Here is a 25,295-nt window from a genome sequence, read left to right as displayed (position 1 = left end):
AGTAGACAATGTATCTTATAATAACAAATGCATACAGAAAAATATAAGGTTTCAAGTCCTTATTATTCTGCTAATGCCAGGAAATCTTGTTCTTAATGCGAGAAACCATATTTCCCACATTGCTTTTATGGGAATAGTCATGATCGGATGAGTACCATATTGAGAGCTTGCATTATTTCCGGAATTTTTGCTAGATAAAATCTATTAAAAAATAATAAGAAACTTTGAAAACTATAACTAGTAAAAACATATGTTAAAGATAAAATATGAAGTGATTTTTGTCAAACATTTTATTAACAAATAAATGATAAACAATGCTCTAAGCAATGATGGTACTAACAAAACAATACACATATATAACAGTATCACAATAGAAAACACAACCTTTTTAATAACAATAATCGCGTATACACAAAACTAAAATATACATTGAATTTATATACAGTATCACACTATGAATTGAAGAGCTTATATATTCCGCCATTTTTTATCATAAAAAGCATGATCACAAAAAACACAAAAGGATGTTGGAATTACGCATGTACCCACTACAAGGGTAACTATATTGCTATCTATTGTTCAAATCATTTTTGAAATTGAAGGAAGTCCTATTCAGGCACTACATGCACGAATCTTTTGTCTTATTTCTTATTCTTTAGCCTTTTATTATCCTTAGTTGTACAATTAGATGAAGTATTATTTTTTTTTATACAGAAACAAGAACGAAAAAATGATCAATGTATGATAATAGGATAGTGCTGCAGAATTACTGCACTTCAAAAACAGACATTTGAATTTTAAATCAGAATTAGAAAATTATTACCATAGAATTTTTGCTAATTGCTACAGATTCGTTTTCTTTTTGGAAAGAGGTTCGTCTTCCGGTTTGACAAAAGCACACTTAGCCTAGTCCCCTTACCATTAATGTGTACAGACAACCTAAAAAGCTGTATCGTATAATTTTGTTTTTGCCATATATATTTGTTTGTTACGTCTTTTTGGAATTAATTTAAAACAGAATCTCTGCGCGGAATGCACATATAAAAAGGAGTGTATAATTTCGACAGAAAACATGGGTACTGGAAAAAAGCTCATCAGTAACTGCACTCACAGAAGAATCTAATACTGTGGAAGTCATTCACTGTTTAGTAAATATTACGCTGTGAACGTTCTTGATGAAGGTAAATCAAGAAGAGCACTTCGAACGAATACAATTTATAAAGTGTTGTTTTCATTTTTTATGGAGGTGAAACTTCGGAGGAACCTTTCATGAAATAATATTATTCGATACTATAATTGGATAGCTATTGACCTCAAACAAACACATTCCTATGTTGTTTCAAGAATTTTTTAAACGGAACTATAACTAGATACATTCAACTAGTGTGTTAATGAGTATAAAAATAGAAGCTTGCGTAGTAACAACACAGTATGAATACATAAAAGATGGATTTATATTCCGTATTCGAACTCAACTTGTAATCTTTATTCAAACACTACTGGATGACATAAACATGAACATTATGCTATAATAAGTACAACGATTAATGTGCAATTTCCTATATTTTGTGACGCTATACTCGGATGTTATGACAATAGATACAAAACAATTTGTAAAAATGGGATAACTCTTTAATCAGATTAATATGGTATGCTACAGTATTACACAAATACTATGATAAGACTTCCTTTTTAACACAGAATACTCATTATCTAATCATATGTGCACTGAAAGGTATATTTAAAACGCACAAGTTAAAAGAACCTTTTCCACATTCATCAAATCATCTTTCATAACAAATGTACAAAAAATAAACAAAAGTAATATGTCCTATCCTAATGTGGCTCACCCACTGGTTAGCCTGTGTATGATCACGGTGTCAGTTCGGAATTCCAGGGTTAGCTACTGATGTTATTATGGGTAAATAAAGGTAACCGTAGTAAACTACTGTTCAATGGGTAAATTTGCAATGCATGCAAAGTATATATTAAGTATACCTGCTAATTTTGTATTCAAAACATAATCGTGAAAACTCCTATACAAGTAAAAAAAAAAACAAACCACAACAACCTGTCAATAGAATACACACCCCACTAGTACATCATATTTCTATGTTCAGTGTACCGCAAAATCTATTGAAAACCCTATTTTGGCATCTATTTTAAAAAAGTGTACTTCACAATGAATATCTGGTCTAAGTTTCAAGTTGGTGTGACCAAAGATTACCTTCATCAAAAACTTTAAACTGATACAGGCTAGACGGACGGACGGACGCATAGACCGAAAAATATAATTTCCTCTACATCAATAATTATATGCAATTCTGAACCATTTCATTTTTCGGTGACATATTTTAATAAGATATAGGCATTATCTAAATGTCCTAACGAGCTAATGCTATAGTGAACTGAAAACTATGAATCTGAGGTGTTAAAGTCACACGATATTTGAACATCTGAAATTTCATCGTTAAAGTATGCAATCAATCACTAATAATACGAATATATACTGGAGGTTATCTAATGGTTCAATACAATATAAAAGCGTACTTGTTATAGTGGGTTTACAACGTCTATCTGTCATACAAGAGTGAAAATAGATCTCCAGGAACTTCCATACCTATATTGCGATGATGATCAATTACAAAAGGTGCTTATAAACCCAATTACATGGGTAGTGAATAGGTCTGGTACTTCTGTTACCAGTTCAGAAACTAAACCAATTCCAAAAACTGTTTTATGTAACATTCACCGTTTAATGATTCAGGTCATTGAAGTGTTAGAAAAAGTATTTAAAACATTAGATAAAATGGCTTACACTTCTTTGGTTTAACAATGATATTATAATTGAACCAGATCGTTTGTATTAAAGATATTTTTGAAATCATAATTTTATCTGACCTGAAATATCACTTTTAATGCTACCACATATATCATCATAGGCCGGAAACAATTTGATTGTTTTGTTTGAAGTAGTGTTATAAATATCTGATAAAAGAATTTCTAGCTGGGCAACTGGAGCAGATATGACAACGCTGTCAGGAACATTTCTAGCATATAAAGCATATGAAGCAGTATCTGCGCCTTTGATGCAGCATCCTGCGAACCAAAATAGATATGGAACAGCTACCCCATTCCCTATTGTGCTATCAGCATCGTTTAATGATACTGCACCTGATATTACATACATCTCTGGATGGTCACGTGATACTCTGTTTCGTTGTCTCCTCACGGGATTTAAAAGTACTGGAATTCCACACTTTTCGACAGCGAAAGTACGCGCAGTTGACAAAGCAGTTTCCCACATTCCATGTAGTGATGTGTGAATTGGCGCCGTATTAGTCAGTGTGTATGTTGCTATTTTCTCTCTTACGTCATTTCCTGTGAGACTGTGTGGTAAAAGTTGTTGCATTTTGTACTCTGAGGTATCATAATCGGTGTTTACAGCCTGAAATTGACCTAGATTACAGACTGAAATTTCACCATTGTCGTAGAACATTCCTTTTCCTTCTGCACCATTCAGCCAGTTGTATACTGTCGATACCACACTTTTATGCTTTTTAGTTGACACCAAACCTATTGAAAATAAACCCAGAAAAAGTTAAAATAAGAGACATCATTTTGGTAATTTAATCTTTTCTCGACGCTTTACTTGATTCGATCATTTATTTTATTTCAATTTATTAAAAAAAAACAAAAAAAAAAAACTGGACATGTCAGTGCGTGCCCTACTTGTTACAACATAGGGTCTGAACACAGATTTAACATATTTACGAAATTGCATAGGCCAGTTTCTTTGTAAATTTGCATAAACATTCGCCAAAATACTTTCACAAAATGCAAACTCAATCTATACTCATAATTACACAATCATATAGAAAGCAGTATCCAGTATCTACATGAAGGAGAGATGTATATAGTTTTCTCCGTCCATTTGCCGTTGAGATATCAAAGGGACACGATATTAATAATCAAAATAAAGTGCAAATAAGATACAGTTTGAATGATCATGCACAACTAACCAAATACAAAATTAGCGTATACACAGTTTCGTTTCTGCAGCATAAAATAAAAGTTCATATGTGTAAAAAGACGCAAACTTTATCTTAAATTTTATCATTTATTTAGATGAATATAAGACACCAGTACAATAAAGAACAGTTCTAACAGCCCCTTTTTTCCCACAAAGATTGATGGAAAAGGTACATTTTGTGTAAAACTGGTCACGTACACATCGATGTCCAGACTTATCAAAACTGGATATCCAGACCGATTTTACCAAGCCATGCTATCTGAACCATGTGATATTCGTTGTTCTTTTTCTTTGTTTGTATGTCAGTTTATTTAAGAGGAGTTAATTGTTGGTGATTGATGTGGTCTTTGTACTGTTCTGTATTTTTGGTGATTCCTCTTATATAAAAATGTGGTATGATAACCTATGACACAGTTAACCACCAGAGTCAAAATGACGTAGATATAAGCAACTCTATATCCTCGTACGACCTTCAACAAGGAACAAATATTCTTTCATGTATTAGAAATAGACCTAGTTTTTATAAACAAATCGTTGTGTGTTGCATTAGATTAAGCGAAAAGAAGTGCTTTCAAAGTATATTACCTCTTCATAAAAAGTTGATGATTTATTTTTATTATATGCTTATGTTGTCCTTTCAATAACACAAACAATTGAGCCTGGTATGTATGACGAGGTTGTTTAGTTTATATTGAATTGTTTTCCTTGCTTTGAATAAAACGATTTTATCTGAACCATGTGATATTCGTTGTTCTTTTTCTTTGTTTGTATGTCAGTTTATTTAAGAGGAGTTAATTGTTGGTGATTGATGTGGTCTTTGTACTGTTCTGTATTTTTGGTGATTCCTCTTATATAAACATGTGGTATGATAACCTATGACACAGTTAACCACCAGAGTCAAAATGACGTAGATATAAGCAACTCTATATCCTCGTACGACCTTCAACAAGGAACAAATATTCTTTCATGTATTAGAAATAGACCTAGTTTTTATAAACAAATCGTTGTGTGTTGCATTAGATTAAGCGAAAAGAAGTGCTTTCAAAGTATATTACCTCTTCATAAAAAGTTGATGATTTATTTTTATTATGCTTATGTTGTCCTTTCAATAACACAAAAAATTGAGCCTGGTATGTATGACGAGGTTGTTTAGTTTATATTAAATTGTTTTCCTTGCTTTGAATAAAACGATTTTAGAATATTTGTTGTACAATTGAACATTTATCGGTGAACGACAGAATTAGACTTATCACCGGGATTGTACTTTCAAGAGCAACACGACGAGTGCCACATGTGGAGCAGGATCTGCTTACCCTTCCGACGCACTTGTGATCACCCCCGGGTTTTGGTGTGGTTCGTGTTGCTCACTCTTAAGTTTCTATGTTGTGTTTTGAGTGCTGTTGTTTGTCTTTTGGTCTATTTTCTTTTTTTGCCATTGAGTTGTCAGTTCATTTACGACTTATGAATATTAATGTCCCTTTGGTATCTTTTGTCTCGCTTATTATCATTTGAAAAATAAAATTAAGAGTCTTTTTAAATATATATATTTTCCTCATATTCCTTTTTCGGTAGTAATTGTACACGGACTTACCCTTTTCAATCATAAACGTCATTAGTGGTTTTGAAGTATCTGAGAGGTTTCTTAGTCTTCCAAAAGACATCAGAGGAACACGTTGTTTTGTATCATAAACAGTACCATAGAAAGCCTTCCTAGACGTGGATCCTATATACGTATCATCCTGTGCAAAGCGCTGACAAATGAAATATTTGTCATATATCCCTGGAAAACCTGTTGGTAACTGATCTCCAAGAAGGAACTTTTTCCAACAAATGTGTTTCAAGTTACCTTTAGACTTCAAGATATTTTTCTTTTTACGAATACATTTTTCTGATTCTTGACAAAACTTTTCTAGGGTACCAGAACACTGTTTCGTTGAGTCGAAGAACGGAACAAAACGATCCCTATTTCTACACCAAACATTTTTGTCCCCTTTGGCATCAAGATCATCGATTGTCCATTTCTTGTGTATAAATTTTGCAATTCCAATATCGTATAATGAGTATTCACAATCTGACACTGAAAAATACAGAATTAAGTAGTACGTTTCAAGTACTTTTCAAATAAGGAGTGAGTTCAACTCCAATGGAGCATAATATGTTTACCCTTCTGGAAGACTTGAAATATCAAAATAAATAAAATTCTCGTTGCTCCTTTTACATTTTGTTTGGAATGTTTTTTTGTTGTTTTATCTATTCTTTTCATAATTGTGTTTGCCTTTTCGATACTGAATTTCAATTGACTGTCTTGCTGATTTTGCACGGTCTTTTTATGTTACAGGGTTTCATCAAATACAGAGATAAACTGTGTAACTTATATTTCTTTATTGTTTACTCACACATACATTTCTATTAATGTGGTGTAACATTGAGCTGTCACTGTACCTTGATTTCTCAATTCTCTAATGTCAATATTTTGTCGAGGATAAATATCATACAACGTCATGGAGGATTGCACATTGTATTCCCTACAAATAGCCCATGCAATGTACATGTATGTTCTCATATCGCCTCTTGTTTTTACTCCTTTTTAAAGAACAGTTTCATTTAGATACGAACCAGTTTATGATATGCGCAGGTCAACCTTACGAAAGACTTTATGATTGACTAAGAACAATATAATGGAATCGCATAAAGATGATCTGATATTAAAATAGATAATAATTTACCTATACGACGCAATTACGTTACTGTCAAATATTTGTTATACAATCAACACGGTAAACATATCCGATTCGTTATGGTAGTATAGTATCTGACTTACCTTCATCGTGTAAATGAGGAAAAATATCATCTGAAAGAGTAACAATGATAATAATAAGAAATGATTCATTACCAATGTATACCAACCACATCATATTTATACGTTCGAAGTTAGATATAACTACCAAATTGACTATCTGCTGCGTACTAATAACCGCCTTATATCTTTTATAAGTAAAATTGACAAAAAGCAACTCGGGTAAAAATATCGGTCTAGTATAATGCTAAGGATCTCATAATATTCCCCATAAATAGTAATGTTAAGTATCAATAACCATGATAACGACGATTGGATTCGGTTCATTCATAATTGAGTCAATTGCAAATACTCAAATCTCGTTTTGTTCTTTTCTTTTTTTACTCACAGTTTCAAATGAGTATTTGGTATCTATAGATTTTTCGTTCTATTTGCAACCAGCGTACATGTTGAGAGTTGCATTTGAGATCACTCCCGGTTTTGGTGGGGTTCATGCAGTGGGTTCATGTTGATCAGTCCTTAGTTGTCCATGTTGTGTTTTGTAAACTGTTATCTATGCTTTGGTGGTTTTTCGTTTTTTGCCATGACATTGTCAGTTTGTTCTCAACTTATGAGTTTGAATATCCCTTTGGTATCTTTCTATTCGTTTGATGTGTTTGAGCTTTCGATATTGTCATTTGATTTGGGACTTTCAGTTTGAATTTTACTTAGAGTTTTGTATTTTTGTTATTTTTAAATTGTTTTCGTCTTTCGTTTTGGTCTATAAAAGTACCTTTTTTGTGATAAACAATGATAAACCAAGTATCACATCACAAAACTATAAATTCTTTATTTGATTTGATTATAATGTATTATATATAATCAAATATCAATTCTTTATCAAGGGGTATTCATTCTATAACATTTTACTTACCAATTCTAGATATCTCAGATAATTGAACTCCGCTGCATGAGTATTCGTATTCTTGTGTTGTTTTTCCTGACATAGATCTGCACGCTCTTGTTTCTCGTCTGTTACACTGCCGAACTTGCATCTGAGGGTCGTTACAACTGTCGTCTGCTAGTAAATATAAACCGGAACGTTTGCAATACCTAAATCTGAACTCTTTATCACCTGACTGTATCCAAAGTGACCATGGTGTCCAGTAAGGGTCTGTAGATATAACATACATAAAGTTTGTAAGAAAATATATACATCTACATAAGAAAAGACATAAGAAAAGACCCATCTCCCAGAAAACAAATGCCAACACAGGAGTTAAAACTGAATAACAATTACTACCTGGGCTGTCAATAAATTACCTTGCCACACTATCAATCCATGGTAACTTGTTTTCTGAAATAGTTTCAATATTTACAGAACAAGGCACTGAAGACAATTTTCTCATACATTTATTGTTTGACTTTAAAGATGTATGCATATACTCTAAAAGATAACGTGTATATAAATGTTTAATGTATTATTATCCCGACTATTGATGTCATCAAGAAAATCGTTTTTTTAGAGTTACATCTTGGTCCTGAATGACTAAAACGATTGATTGATTGATTGTTGGTTGCTTTACGTCCAGTCGCAAAAGATATTCAGATCCATTCATGAAAGTTCAAAAAATTATCAGCTGTTTTCCAGTCGTTCCGTTGGTTGATATAGTCGAGCTTTTTGTTTTGTCATTTTTTTATGAATTTCCCTTTTTCAAATTTACCTTGGAGTATTTTGTTTTTACATTTTTATGAGAGAAAATAAAGTTTGGAGACATTATTTAATATTCAACAACTTATTTACTATCACAAAAAATCATGCTAATACATGCTAGATGATTGGAAACTTCGTGATATAAAAATTATGTACAAATGATATTTACATTTCATCACATAGTTATGTATATATATATATAATGTGACAAGGGAAACGGTTCTTTTATCGGTTTAAAATTTTGATTTTATTCCTCAGGCATATGATAGAAGACAAAGTGTCTTATTTGTAAAACCACCCACTTACAATTCTATTTAAGCTCATTATCTTATTAATAGGTTTTTGATTTTTTAAATATTTTGGCCTCGAGCATCACTGAAGAGACATTTATGATCAAAATGCGCATATGGTGCAGATAAAATGGTACCGTTAATGTCCATATACAAAAAATATGGTAAATTGCGTGATACCGATTCCCTTTGCGAGAAAAGTGTTTCTGGAATAATCTTTTTGCATTTCGGTCGAAACTACAAGTTTTCAGAGTTATAATATAGAACGTTCGAACAAATAAAAAAAAAATAAACAAAACAAAAGGGCCATACCCGAACAGAACAACAAAACTGTCTTAGACGAACTTTGCCTGAGAAAGTTTTGCTCTCAGAAAGTGTTACCTTAAAATTTAAGTATTTGCTCAATTAATGTAGCATGTATATTTGGTAAGTAAACTTTATTGAGTGTTTTCATTTGTTTATTGTATTTCTGGTATCTTTCGTAATATTTGACAAATTGTTGTTTGCTTAACGTTCATTAGCATTTATACTATTTGAAAGGGTGGGAGGTGAATTACAGAGAATTGAAACGAATAGATTTATATGGCATTGTACTTACATGATGTTTTACATTGTTGTAATGAATTAAATGGATTATTGTCATTTTGCAAACCTGAAAAAAGATACAGATTAGCTATTTCATTTTGTTTTATCAAGTATATATGCAAATGTTTACACGCAAATCTGTACATATATATTCAATAAACGTTGTGAAATATAAAGTAAATTGGCAACTTTATGTTAAAGACTATTGCTTATCAAATTTTGTAATATATTTAATAAGGATAACTAAATGGATAACTATCTGTTGTTTATTAAATATGCGTTGGTTTTCAAAGTTTTGTATATTCATTTCATTTCTATACTACATACTATTTCAAAAAAGTCATGACAAACTTTATAAACAAAATTTAATCAACTTACATTTATCAGAAGAATCCAGAGATATATTGACCTGAAGACTACAGGCCTCTAGCTGCAAATGACAGAGGTTTTCATATAGTATACCGTCGGAACCACAAACAGGATTGCCTTTGAAATTCTCACATTTCATATCACAGACACATCCCGTTTTAACACCGTTTTGAATCAGACACGTTGCGCCATATTTGCACAAAATACCTCTGCAGTTATACTCATCTAAAATATAAGGTGCATGTTAATTCATCATTTTAGTGCAATCAACGGATATGTTAATTTTTATGATTTTTTGTATAAAATGATATCATTTTTTATTTATTTTGTGGTTTGTTTTGTTGCTGTGTTACTGATGTATACTTAAAATATTCTTTAATCAATCTTTAAAGTCTGAAATATATAACATTTGTGGAAAAAATGTTCCACATTTTCATTTAAAAGATAAATTTATACCACAGACTGTTTAGACGAGTTGCAATACGATGAATGCCATTTGAAAAAAAAACCAAGTTCCTTACAAAATCTTAAGAACCAAAATATATAACATCACCAAACCTGGCATTATTATGTCTTAAGGGATGAGAAAGACTGTTATCGATTTCGGCATCTTTAGGTTAAAGATGTGAAGGTCACAGCAGCTATTGAAATACAGACACAATTTGAGTTTGCAGATTTTATATTTTTAATTTAGCTTAGCAAAAGTAAAGTAAAAAAAATTCCAAGGAAAATTCAATACGGAAAGTCCCTTATCAAATGACAAAATCAAAAGCTCAAACACTTCAAACGAATGGAAAACAACTGTTATATTCCAAATTTGGTACAGGCATTTCCTTATGTAGAAAATGGTGGATCAAACCTGGTTTTATAGCTAGCTAAACCTCTCACTTGTATGACAGCCGCATAAAATTCCATTATATTGACATCGATGTGTGGACAAAACAAACAGACATAAAAGGTAAAAATGTCAAAATTTGGGTACAGCCGTCAACATTGTGTTATAATCTTAATCACAATATAAAATCAAACAACTATGTCAACAAAGAAAACAAAATGGCTTGTAGACACTCTATGGACAAAGCATATAAGCGAAAATATAAGACAAGAATACATAAAATGACCATAGCACAATAACACAATGGCGGTTTATGTAACCATTATGCTTCTGTAATTATTCAATGTAAGGTACTTTAGACACCCAACGTTTAATGTGTTTTAATTGTTATCCCGATGGTTTATATCCTCTTCCATGTTTCATGCGTTTAGATCTCAAAAATTTGGTTTAACGAGAAATGAAAAATTCGAACTGCAGATATAATGCATCAAAGTTACTTCGGTATGCTGTAATTTAATATCAATCGAGAAAAAAAACTTTCAAAACTATTAACCTTGTACAAAGTTTATTAGTTTTATTTATTTACCTCTGGTAATGTCCTCTGTTTTCATGGGAGACGTTATATTTAATTTCTCCTCGTCGTCTGAAACTAAAGATATGACAGAAGTACAAGTAAAGTAGAATATGCGATTGATATAATATAGTATAGTATTACTATCAATTGCCGACGTGCAATTTATTGACCAAAAACAAATAGACGATTAACTTTACGATGATACAGCAGATTTGCCGATAATAACACATGGTTCTTTACTAGAAGAATAAATGAGATTTACCACAATTATATCATAGACACATAGTCAATATGGTACTTTCATGAACGCTTATACCAGCCTCATTGAACGCATTTGATAGATTTATGCAATATATTTTTTATTGCCTGTAATAATCACAAACAACTCATATTGATCTACTCAAAATGGAAGATGTTTACCATTTCCCCCTTAATCTTCATTTAGTGTTTTTTAAAGTCTTTTTCTAAAAGTTACACTATGATGACAGTCATATGAACGTATATTGCAGTTATGAAAATATTATATATTTGAACAGGTAATCAAATTGCAAATGCTAACATGACTAAAAATGCAATTCTGAAAGAATTTAAAAAAAATTACTTTTATCCTCAAAATTAATTAAAGAATAATCCGGACCAAAACCATTCTTCTATCGCAGCTATTAGAAAGATACAATTTAATACTAAATTTGTGTGATTTCGGTTGACTTTTGAAACAAAATGCTGCATAAAACATACAGATTGCATTAATGTAACATATGCTAATGTATAGAGATGAATACCATCTAAAATTTATTGATGCAAGACATTTTTTAGACATATCATATAATGTGAAATATCTTGTAAAATAAAATCAATAGCAATTCACAAATTGTGTGTATCTGAAACTCTTTTCTTGATTAACTTTTACCAGGTAAACTCAAAACTAAAACATTGAAAGCCAAGGGATGTATCAATACTTAAGGAACTATATGACCAAAAAAGACCTTAAAAGTATATCAAAAAACATTTATAGCCAACTTTGCGTAAGGGGGTTGGAACCTTTTTTTTCTTCACAATTTTTATATTTATCAACAGAAAATGGAAAAAAGCATATGCTATAAATCATGCCAGGGACGAAACACTAACGAGTGAGCTAACGATACCCTCGGTGACGTACAGTTAAAGGGTATTATTAAGACTCATTTCTAATATGGTTAGATTTCATCAACCTTCTAATTTTGCCCTTAAAGTGAGACAATAACAAATTGGCTATAATCCTTAATTTAAGGAACTTAACCTTAAACTCAAAATAACAGTGTTTCAGATATATTTCGTTCAGATAGAACATCGCTATACATATTGAACTTCATATTTGGCCTCCCAACGTTTTTTTTACTCGGGCGCCACTGATGAGTCTTATGTAAACGAAACGCGCGTCTGGCGTATCATATATAAGCCTGGTATCTTTGATGAGTTTTTACCCAGTGAAATTCGCATAACAAATTTAGTTCCCAATAACGGGCGACAATCTTTCCCCAGATAATTCGTTAGAACGCTACACAAAATCAAACAGTGCAAATAATGAGCCTTCGATTAAGGGATTAGTGACCGTATGGTGATTTTGAATTCAAAGAACAAAACAGAACAGGAACATACAATTCAAATGTGATAACGGAAAAAAACCACAAATACACCATTAGTATCGTCTGGAATCACAAATAAAACTATAGAACACTTGTTATAGTATAAAAAATAACCTTCTTTGTAGCATAAGGTATAATTGTTTCTTCTTTCTCATATTTGTGGTTATTAGTATTACATTTTCATTTTATCTTTTTATCAGATTGGTGGTTTCTAGAAAATAGGAAAGAGGTCTTGAATAACTCGCCTTATGGCACATACTTATATGTAAAAGCAAACACGCACATATTCTGCATCTTATTATATTGTACATCTTACGTCCCATATTGATTGGTGATAAGCCATATGTTCAAATTGTTGATCTTTAGAGGTAAATACACATTCTTAACTGTTTTGCTTACCTTCTTCTTCCAATCCAGACCCGAGTTCTGTTCTGGCCTCAATAAAATCTTAAAATGATAATAATGATATTCAAATATTCATAACAATTCTCGCATTAGCTTGAAGACTGAAATAATTATTTTAATATTAACTGTTGTACTAAATGAAAGGTGGTCTAAGTAACAAATGTATTAACTATGACACATGTAAGTTTGAGGCAGTGCACTACTTATATACAAGTATCATCTATAATACATAACATATTCATTAAAAACACTTTTCGTTTTTCATTGAATTACAACATGAACAAATGATCAATCTAGATCGATTTTGACTTGACCTCACACGTAAGAAATACCGAAATGCACGAGTTTACTTTCTTTATCATTTGATTCTTTTTATGAAAAAATAGAACATACAGAAGGAGCATTCTAGATTATGGATTATTGTTAATCGAGTTTAAAATTCGAGATTTAAAATCAATTATCCTCAATAGATAATCAGAAGATACTTTAAAGTTAATGAACAATTTGCACTTGTTGCATTTCTAGCGATTAAATTTCTGTTAAAAAAACATGAACACCAAAAGATGCTTTAATACATTTGGGCTACTAAACAAAACAGAAACCTTAAATAAATAAGTAGAAACTGTATAAAATTAAAGATAACAAAAAATATCTGAACTCTAAGGAAAATTCAAAACGATAAATCCCTTATCAAATGGCAAAATAAAAAGCTCAAACACATCAAACGAATGGAAAAACAACTGTCATATTCCTGACTAGGTACAGGCATTTCCTTATGTAGAAAATGGTGGATTAAACCTGTTTGTTATAATATATACTGTATGTATTTTCAACAACATAAACATACTTGTGAGAATCTTTGTCAAATTTACTTTCAAATACATCTGTATGTTGATATTTATTTAGGATGGTGTGCGACTAGTTTTCATGGCAAATAATATAATACAAAAAATCGACAAAATTTATATGTAACCCTGAGTGCCTGCTTAATTATAATATATAGTGGACATAAAATATAACAAAATGAGACCAAGAAGTCCAAGAACTTGATCAACATCTGTTTGTTATTGCAAGTTGTATTCTTTTAACAGATTGTTTGTACCGTTCAATTCATATCTTAAAATGTTTTCTTTCATATTCATTTTTGTTATATTTTCATATCATTCGGCATTCTGTTCGTTTATACTATTGTTTGTTCTTTCATATTATTTCTGATTATGTTCTTTTAGTTTAAATACTCAAATCTTTGGGTTCAGGCTACTGGTTGTTTGGTTTGTTCTTGTTTATCTGTGTTTGTTTTCTGTTCTTACATTTTTTGTTTTTTTGTAATGTTTTCCCGGCTTGTTTCTCTTTATTTGAATAGCTTATTTCATTATTTTGAATTATTGCTTGGTATATTTTTTCAGAGAATTACATATTCAATCTATATGGATTATTTATTGTTCCCTTGTGCCTCTATCTAAATTCGAATTAATGATTGTTATGCTAGTGTGATTGGCCTTTAGCTTGATACTGAGTATCTATGAAATATATGCCACTGGACGGAAAGCACATATAAATCAACCAATCAAGTCACTAATTTTCCTTAAAACTGTATACTTTGTTCGTAATAATATATGCAGTCAACGTATGCGTGTGTTTTATCTTTTTGTAATATTATTTATTGGTAAGTCATATGGATGTTCTTTTCATATAAATTACAAATTAATTTGTTCATGCACATACTAGTCATTACTTTTAATTTTTCTATCTTGTTTAGCTTGCAGTTTTTATAAAAAACATGTCTTATTATATGTATTATATTATCTTCCTGACCCGATATCTACTGCAACTGACAATGTTTTTGACATCAGACAATTAATTTCCCTTGTGATCGGATATAATATTTCATATTATTATTTTGTTGAAAAATACAATTATGATGATAACCAAGTTATCATTTATTGTATTGGGAATTAGAAATATGAATAAGTCTTGTGAAATTAATAATATTTTCTATTGCTGCTGTTATTGCTAAAATTTTATAACAGAATAAAACTGTTCAGCTATCTCATTTTTCTCAGATTAATTCGTCAACGAAAAATTATTTCTGTAATATGAATAAGAAATTAAGCACATTAGTTTGATAATACTTCTATACAAACTGCAGATTTTGTGGAAGTAAATAGTTGACACATGAGAATTATGGTCAAAAGTGATTCGTAACAGCGAATACTGTAATAATTACTGGAAGCGTGGTTAGCCTGTAAAATCAATCTTGCAAAAACGTCCATTGGCATTGTTTTCATAGATTAGAAAAAATAATTTAAAAAACAATATCGCTAGTGTTCGAAATGATTCATTGAAAAAGGGTCTATTTCTTGATGTATGACAAAATGATACAATATTACACCATAAAAAATGGTTGAAATATTATGAATTATTATCCACCATCCACGACACAAATACACTTTTAAAGGGACTTGAATAGTCACTAAACCGTACATACACGCACACAGTATATGTTATATCTCAAAAAGTTGCATTTCGAAAATTTTTTTTATGCATTTGCAAATAATCACTTTTTTAAAAACAAATGGTTAAATTGTAGGTAAATGTTTTAAAACACGGAAGATATTTCATTTTAATATGAAAATGATAGCGGCAATTTTGTTTTCTGAGTATTCGGTTCACTTCATTTTTTTCATACGATCATGTTTCCCTGAAAAATGCTGATAAACTTCAGAACGTTCCGAATGATTCTTGTTGGAATATTTTTGTTTTGGCAAATACCAAAAAAGAAAGAACAATTAAATCCTTAGGATCCCACTCCAGCGGAGGTCGTGAAAAAAATGAAAATAAACCCTATCTGCAGCACCTGATAGGACCCCCGGTTTTGGTTTTTGGTTCGTGTTACTCAGTATTCAGTTTTCTATGTTGTGTTTTGTGTACTGTTGTTTGTATTATCGTCGTTTTCGCTTTTCGCCATGCCTTTGCCAGTTTAGTTTCGACTTATCAGTTTGAAAATCTCCTTGTTATCTTTCGCATCTCTTATATAAAATGTTTGGTTGTTGTGCTTCTTTATTTGCTAAGGATGTAGAGTAAATTGAATATGTGGGGATAAGTCGCTTTTGGGTTGAAGATATAGGGAAAGGAGGACATGGAATTTTGGGATAAGAAAAGTAGAATCTTCGAAAAAGAAGAAACAAAGTGGAAAGAGGTGAAAAATTGCATCAAAAAACGGAAATTGGCACTCCCTTAATAAGTTGAACTGTCACTGAGTGAGTTGGAATTTTACAAAGTCATCAACGTCTCAATAATGAGTGCTTACAACTGTCGATACTTTATAATATAATCTTTAAGAAAATCTAAGTTTTTATCTCATTTAACTAAGATTAACTTTAAACGTGTTTGTTATTCTTTGAGGCATATTGAAGAATAGGCTTCTAGGCTGTCCGTGTTTACATATACGTCTCTAGATTTTTTGGCCCGCAGCAAACGTACAGCCACTCTCATGTTTAAATTGAAATTTGCAGAATATGCAGTAAAATTATTACTGACTATTGTCATAAATTCGTAAAACTTTTTTCTGGAGTTACTGCCTTAGGCTTAGTTATTTTCAGAATTCATCGAGTCTTGAAATCCAATATTCTGACTGCTACTTATCGTTTATTTTCCGCACTTTTCAAGGTCGTTTATATTTCCTCCGGGAAAACTTAATCAGATTATATAATACATGATGTATGGTATCCATTTCGATAGAACATTCAGTGAAGCTCTTTAATTCTAATGATGTATAGTTATTGAACAATACTGAGCAATACATCTTGAAAACACTGATAAATCGAGAGGAAGAACATCTCTAACGACCATTCTGGTAATTTTTATACATTTTAGTTGTCAAAAATATACGCCTGTTCTTAAACGATTTTTTCGAGTGTTTTTAAATGAAACAAGAAACATAGTTACCATCACCATCTTCATCGTCAATTTCGTCGTCTGTCTCAATTTCTTTGCTGATGTCTGCAATATTTGATTGTGTTGTTGACGTTTTAGTGACGACTCGCGTTGTTGGGATCGTAGCTGCACCTATCGTCGCTGATTGACGTAATATTTCTTTAACATGTTTAATTTCTTCATTGTCAACATTAAAAAGGTCAACATCTATAATAAAAGTATCTTTTGAAGAAAAAAGTATCTTTTGAAGAAAAAATTATCTTTAAGTAAGCAACCGGTCAATGACTTATGTGGACGTTCACGATTTATTATTATCTATTTTCTTTTGTACTTAATTTCATTGTTATTCATGGTGGATAAATATCATAATTAAAGGGGGAGACTTGGAAACTATTTATCCGTTAGTATAATGCAAATGTCCGAGTGTAATATTCTGAATATTGTTTTTCTCGATAAACCCAATTCGACAATTTGATAAACGTTTATCCAAAATGTATTTAACTGATCAAAACCAGTCAAAATATACGAAGAATTTGAGAGATAAAATGTACTACAGTTAGTATTTATGTCATTTCAAACATGAGGGTAATACTATCATAGTACTTCCGACTAGGTTTTATCTCTTAGGAAGTAAAAACAATAAATTAATTTAACTACATATGTATTATTTAACATTATCGATCAAATCACGTAATTATCTCTTTTAGTACAATACTCATAGGACTATAATTATACAAGACAATAACGTCGTCGTTTTATTGACATAGTTACTGCATTATTTGGAGAGTCGGAAAAAAATACCAATTTCAGTGTTTGACATATGTTTTGGAATTAACTTCATAAAGTACACTCGAGACCAAACGATTAAGAAGACAAATAATAGAGCGTTGTGGGCTTCATTTCAGTTATCGATAGATGTAACTAATTAGCACACGTTTTTCTTTTTCTAAATATTTATTTACTGCGTGCATAAAATTCTCTCTATTCGGTCAGAATTAATACTTGCAAATATATGAAGTTGGTATTGGATGGATCAATGTTACGTATTCACCTCAAATTCGAATATAGCAAAGTATTTCCCTGCACATGGATGCTCAATTAGAAAGCCAATAATAACGCATTTAAAATAACTCGGTTAAATAGTGTTTGTTTGTTTTGTTTCTGCTTTTGTTGCCTTTTTAATTTTAAAACTTTTATGTTTTTAAATTTTTGTTGTATTCCTGTTTTGTGGATTTTCTTTTTAAAGAAAAGAACTTTGTCGAAGTGAAAAGAGTTCACAAATGTTACAAAATCAAGAATAAATGCAAACTAATCTAATAATTTCAATATAATAGTTTTTATCGATACAGAAGCCTCAGCTTTCTTCATTCCCTTGGTAAAAGCAATATTAAAACAAATTGATTTGTGTAATCAAAAGACGTATACATCAATGGTACATTTGCTCTATAATTAAACGTCAATACCTGTATTAGGCTCGGGCAGACGACGAATAGCCTCGTGCTGTTTTCCTATCGTCTGTTGTTCTAGTCTTCCTGGCGTTTGCTCAGTGAAATGGCCTGGAATATCAATGTTTTATTAAATTAATCATCAAATTAATCAATAATGTATCAGATACTACATTTCAATCTATTCATGACTTTGATCTGAATCGATTTTTAGATAAAACATTTGATTCATCCATAAAGTAACATGTCTACCAGAATTTTAGTTGGAAATGTCTGGAATCGATTCGACATTCGAACGTTTATTTTGCCATTTTTCTTGTTTGCGTTGGACCATATATCAGACAAACTACAAAACTATCAAAGTATCATTTCCGCAGATAATTAACACAAGATGTATCACTTAATTCTCACGAAATTAATGTTTTCTTTCACTTAAAAGTATAATCTATCTCTGTAATTTCCGTTCCTACTTCAATTTTCTTATCAACAATGTCACAAAATGAAACCAACAACCACAACCAGTAACATATGCGATGTTTTTTATGAAGAAATCTATTAAACAAAATGATATGATGGGGCATGCGTCAAAGAGACAGCAATCAAAGGACTTAGAATAACAAAAGACATCTAGATGTCACCAAAAGGTCTTTATTGATATATCAATGGCAAGTTCCAATATTTAAAGGTCTAAATCGCAAATATCTAGAATAAAATATAACCTTAACAGACATTGTTATCAACACAAAAATCTCTCAACAGAAGAACTATACAAAGCAAAAATGATAACTGATTCACTACTGACGTGATTAATGACCTGGGACTTACGCTGGCCCGAGAAAACACTAACTATTTAGCACTCAGTCTTTTGCCTTTTCATCTCGATCAGTAGAATAACATAAGGTATAGAAAAATATATAATAATAATGATAATAATAATAATAATAATAATAATGATAATTATAATAACCCCAAAAAGGAGATGCAGTTTTTCCGCAGTGCAATGCGTCTAATATTGAGTTAATGCCCATTTTTAAATGAATAACACATATGTAATTATTAAAAAATGAAATACGGAAAGCAAGTTTGTCGACATCGTTAAAGGTACACATTATTCTAACACATTAATGTTTGTTACGTTAGTTTTGATTGGTTAAATAATGAAATAACGTCACAATTTATGGATTTCATATCAACGATTTGAAATTTAAACTCATTAAAGATACCATGCTTGAAAACTGTTAAGCAAGACGCGCGTTTCGTCTTTATGAATTAAAGCAACAGTAGCTTACAAATGTTCAAATTTTATAAACACATACAAATCAAGGTAATAAACAAAAACTGAAGTAATCGCATGAACTCCAAAAGGAGCAAATGAGTGTTTATTAATTATTATTTACATACTATCGTATGAAAGTACTCGGTTTTTATTTGGCCTTCCACCCGTTTTGATTCGAACACCACTGATGAAAATTATTTTTTGGTATCTTTGACGAGTTTTTACAACCACTGGCCGGATGCCACTGCAGGTGGAAGTATCGTCCCCTAGAGTATCACCAACCAAGAAGTCAGAATGTTTGTGTTGATATGAAATATTATTAATATTTTCCTTACATCTTTAAATTTGTTTTTAAAGAATAATGAATTATTCGGAACACTAAGGATTTTCTACCCGAAGATTGCCTTAGCCCTGATATCACAGCTTTTCGGAAGTTGTGTTCCTTAATGCTCTTTGATTTCGTATGTTATTTGGTGTTCCAACTATTTTGATTCGAACGGCATTGATGAATCTTATTTAGACAAAACGCGTACCAGTTCAAAATAAGAAAAGCCTTGTTTGTTTGAAGATTATTTCTTAAAGGTAAAAGTTGACATATTCACCTGTTCACTGGAATGATTATGTTATTCATTACATTACTAGAATAGATGAGTTGTCATTGTCGTGGGCCCTCTAACGTATTCATTTGTCTCTTTGGAGCATTTACAGCAACAGTAACGATAGTGTTAGGAGTCTCACCGTTGATGTTAAATAATTGATAATAAGGAAGGGTATCTATAATAATTTTCTGTTGATTGTTCTCTCTGCTGATCCATTAAATTCTCTTGTAAACATATATTGCCCTTATTCTACTTATCGAATTCGAAAAGTGCTAAAGTTGTATAGAAAAATATAAAGGTCTTTTATGATAGATGGGGCATCAAAGCTGACATCGAATCCTGTGAGCTTACATTGACATTTGAAATCCAATTCCCCTGTATATTACGCTATATAATGTATATGAGGGATAAGGATTGAGCAATTATAAAGGAATGCATGCTGAACTTTATACGGATGAACAGCGATGATCTATCCTACACTACAACGAATTGAGTCACATTTTTGTTGTATTTTTCTACCCTCTAGTAAATCATTATTGAACGGTAACATAATAACATTGTAATGGTATACTTTCTGTCATTTCAGTACTGCTGATTCTTACAGCTGGTTGTGGGACCAGATTTTATCCACTATTTTCTTCGGAAAATGCCTGTGCCAAGTCAGGAGTGTGACGGTTGTTTTCCATTCATTCCGTTGGTTGTGAACGTTTGATTTCGTCAGTTTTTATAACTTCCCCTTTTTGGATTTGCTTTGGAGTTCGGTATTTTGTTATAGTATGATATAGTATAGTTACTTACTTTATGGATTCGTACAGCTTTGTTTCGGGACTGATTATTTCAGTGAAGTTTCAGTACTGTGTCAGTACCAATTAATTTTAACAATGTTTAAGAACGTATTGTTTCCGTACTGTTTCAGTGCTGATATTTTCAGGGTTGATATTGAAAATTCAACAGTTACAACATTGTGGTATAATATAGTTTTCATCTATTTAGAACCAAACGTATAAATAGTCACGCTATCCAGCTACACAAAGGTTCCTTAAAAAACCCAAGCCAGCGCGATTTTCAGTACATCTTTAAAAGATATGTATGAAACGACAGCGGTATCATCTTTTGTAATGTGATGAGTATTCGTTGTTACGTTTTTACAGCACGACGGTTACATGGGATGGAATCAACGACCTCCGCACTCAGTGCGAGCACTTTACCACGAAACCCTAAACTGTCGTAGAAAAATTGTTATGATATCTACGTGTAGAGTTGTACCTCATTTTAAGGTTTTGCCATTGATACTTAAATGTGAGCAACAACTTCACCCGAAAAAGACATTTTGCTACAAATATATTTTACAAAGATGCTTATATGTGTGTAGAATATCTTTATTTGGTAAAGCTGTTACTCATATATATTTTGACAAGAAAAGTTTGCATGAAATGACAAAATTAGGTCAAATGTGTAATTGTAGTCGTGTTTATGACGTCGTATTGGCATCACTTGCGTCCTCTCGGCTCAAAAGTGTCCAGGTACTATTAATATGTTCATTTATAACTTAAATTACATATTTTTAAAGGCTTGAATAAGTTTTCTGTTTTTCAAATTTTAGGGATCAAATAATGGCTTATCACACATTTTGTACCTCCTCCTTTAATCAAGAAACAATTGAAAATGCAAAAACACATAATATTCTTCAAACAAATAAATATATACCTCCTTCGTTTTTTTCTTTATCTAGTTGTATCCCATCACCGGAACCGGAACCATCGATATTATCCTCGTCATCAGATACAAGCCGAGGTAATTGCACATGTTTGGGTTCCTGGTCGATAATAATTTGGTTGTACTTCTTACTACTTTCATTAACATTTGTATTAAGCACTTCATTCAGCCAATTGTCGTCTATGTTTATGTCGTAACCATTTGTATTTCCAATGTCATAAGTGACGGAATCTGCAAACGAAAATATGATATGTCATTATAAGGTAATTGTTAGATAAGTTAAGTTAATTCACCAGTTTTCAAAAAAGTAGTTGACACAGGTTTAGAAGAAAACAAAGGATACATAAGGGAAAAATCATAAACAATAAGTCGGAAAAGACTGACAACACCAGCAAAAAAAGTCAAACAAACAGACAATTAACAGACCACAAAACACTTCACATAAAATAAAAAGAAATGACAACATGAACCCTAAAACATCACCACAGCAGTGTGAACTCGTCCTCCAAAAGATGTTATCTTATGTGCTATCTACCTGGATTGTACTTTTACCGATTGGTCATTTTAAGCATTGCAATAATGTGTGCAGTTTGGATACTTATGTTTATGTACCATCGTTTCAAGTAACCCTTTGTTGACCAAAAATGAGTACGGAACAAAAGTAAAATAACAAAAATACCGAACTCCAATGAAAATTCAAAACGGAAAGTCCTTTATCAAATGGCAAAATGCATCAATAGCAGATCAACTCTAAATGTCCAGCTCTCCAAAGGCTTACGGAAACATTAGAAAAGAGAATTGCCATTTCTCAGTCCATATGTTAGCTATAATATTCTTATGAAAACATACGCCTTTTTGTTGACAATGTATTATGTCTCTAACCACGTGATTAATTGCAAGTACCAAACTATTTAAACAAAATTTTTCAAGAGTTTCATCAAAAGCTTTTCATTTATCTACATATTTGTGTATTACAATTATGATTTACATAGTCAGTCGCATAACTGTCAATCCACACCACGTTGACAAACGCCAGTAATGTGGGTATCGTAAGTTTTTAACAGAAAGTCCTGTAACAATAATTATTGTACGGAAATTAATATACATGCGTTTGAAAATAAAATAAAAGTTTCAATGAAATCCGCGATTGCAATTTCCGATCTCATTGTCGAAAAATGAAATTGATAAATCGTGAAAGAGAGAAGAAGCATAAAATTGCGATACTATACAGGAAATTGACATCCGGCAGAAAATGGTTACGTAACAATCCTGCATTAAGGGATAAAATTAACTTATTATCTATAAATTTAAACAAAAAAAAAAAAGATCTCTAGGAACAAGAATTACATAATACTCAGTTTGAAAAACAAGGAATGGAAACGTGAAATTTATTCATAATACACAATGTACACTAAAACATACTATTATCACACAAAATACGTTTAAGTGAAAGTATTCCAGTTATTTTGGGAATGTTCTATTCTTCTTAATGAAGTTATTGTTTCTGAAAACAATCAAATGCCATATAAAAACTAATTCAACATGGTAAAATCAATGTTAGGAAATAAAAGAGATGATGTTCCAGACACTTGATAAAAACGCAGATGCCATTATCAATTGCCGCAAGTGACAAAATCTCTATGGTAAAACATTTGTTGATAAAACGATAAAATATAACTTAGTTATTGCCTTTAGAATCGACACTATAGTGAGATTAGTGGAACAAATATTTTAGCTGTATCTACAAAATTAAAGTGAAATCTCATTTAAATTAGGGCATTCTTCTAACCTTTGGAAACGCAAACAAAAACTAAACATACATACTCAATTGTATCACTTAGGAAGACTGACAACTATCAAGAGAAAAAAAAAAGGAATGATTTAAAAACTGTTTGCCATTTTTGCAAGAAACGTAATAGTTTGAATGTTTATTAGTGAATACAAATCGCAGACTGAGAACAAATTAGGTTATGACTTTTTCATCTTTTTATTTTTATTTAGTTTGTTTCAACCAGAAAATTTGTGAATACCGTATTATTATCTAAAATCGGGGACAATAAATATATATAAATAAATACGTTTTAAGGAGCATGTGAAAAATAAAATGTGATAAGTATGAAAACAAGAAAGCAGCAAAAATGAACACAATAAACTTTATTTGATATAAAACTATGTTTGTGATAGAAAATACTCAACAAACAGAATATCTATGATAAAAAGGGTGTCGATTTTCTCTTAAAGAATTCCCATTCTAATTAAATTGATTTTGATAGAATTTTCCGATACGGGAGGTGTTTTAGATGAAAATCTGATACTACGTCAGTGCAGTTAATCTGGGGGTTTCTAAACAAAATTTAATTAATAATAAAAATAGCACTTTGCAAATTTTATGCATCTGAAGTGCATTTCTTGATACATCTTCAACAAGAACGCTGAAAGCCCCCCCCCCAAAAAAAAGAGAGAATTGAGGCAAAGAATGTTCAAGTACGGAAACACATGCTATACGACCAAAAGGAACATACAAATAATTGCCAAAGCCATCATACATAATAAATCATCTATGTCTTATGACTTTGTTCCGAATGATAAAGTTCATCAAATGTAAGGAACTAATCGTTAAGTTATCGTGAATAAAAGACAACATTGTCATTCTTTAACACGATTTTAATGGCCAAAAACTAACTAATATTTCAGTCCTATATGTTTTATATTTTATAAAAAAAATGAACTGCAAAATTTCTTATTTTTTCAGATACTGAAAAAATACCAAAAATTATAAATATCTTAAGATATCCTCAGCAGTCATTGCCATTTGTTTGCAATAGTAAAAATATGTAGGTAAGATCACCCATTTATTGCTAGGTCGTGCATTATATAATAAAAATATATCTATTATCCTAGTTTCCTGTTTCTAACCGAGTAATTTTAGTAGATAATATGTTGTATACACAACATATCGTGACATAAGAGAGCTATTAGATTTGCCTAGTCCCAAAACAGTTTATTTGCCATTAACCGGATTTCGTTTATGATAAAAAAAATGATAATAATTGCATATTTCCAAATTGATTAAGTATTTAATAATTAGAATTGCTGGTAGAGACTGAGTTTCGGTAT

At 31.2% G+C, this 25,295-nt stretch overlaps 1 protein-coding gene across 1 annotated transcript in view; it reads right to left on the bottom strand.

The window, feature by feature from the left end:
• Positions 1-272: 272 nt before the first annotated feature.
• The window catches only part of LOC127704548 (uncharacterized), a 52,600-nt gene continuing 27,577 nt past the window's right edge, over positions 273-25,295 (bottom strand). The window contains exons 2-12 of the mRNA XM_052208634.1: positions 22,170-22,409; positions 18,606-18,698; positions 17,155-17,349; positions 13,201-13,248; positions 11,189-11,251; positions 9,777-9,992; positions 9,412-9,465; positions 7,744-7,983; positions 6,855-6,884; positions 5,625-6,110; positions 273-3,576 (exon numbers count right to left, since the gene is read on the bottom strand). Of these exons, the coding sequence (XP_052064594.1) occupies positions 2,885-3,576; positions 5,625-6,110; positions 6,855-6,884; positions 7,744-7,983; positions 9,412-9,465; positions 9,777-9,992; positions 11,189-11,251; positions 13,201-13,248; positions 17,155-17,349; positions 18,606-18,698; positions 22,170-22,409 (2,357 nt within the window). The 3' untranslated portion in view covers positions 273-2,884. The remainder of the gene's footprint in view (positions 3,577-5,624; positions 6,111-6,854; positions 6,885-7,743; positions 7,984-9,411; positions 9,466-9,776; positions 9,993-11,188; positions 11,252-13,200; positions 13,249-17,154; positions 17,350-18,605; positions 18,699-22,169; positions 22,410-25,295) is intronic.

The sequence above is a fragment of the Mytilus californianus genome, unplaced genomic scaffold (genome assembly GCF_021869535.1).
Source record: "Mytilus californianus isolate M0D057914Y unplaced genomic scaffold, xbMytCali1.0.p SCAF_6, whole genome shotgun sequence".
In the NCBI taxonomy this organism is placed as follows: Eukaryota; Metazoa; Mollusca; class Bivalvia; order Mytilida; family Mytilidae; genus Mytilus; species Mytilus californianus.
The sequence above is the reverse complement of the archived record's forward strand: the minus strand, read 5'-3'. Positions and strand labels throughout refer to the sequence as shown.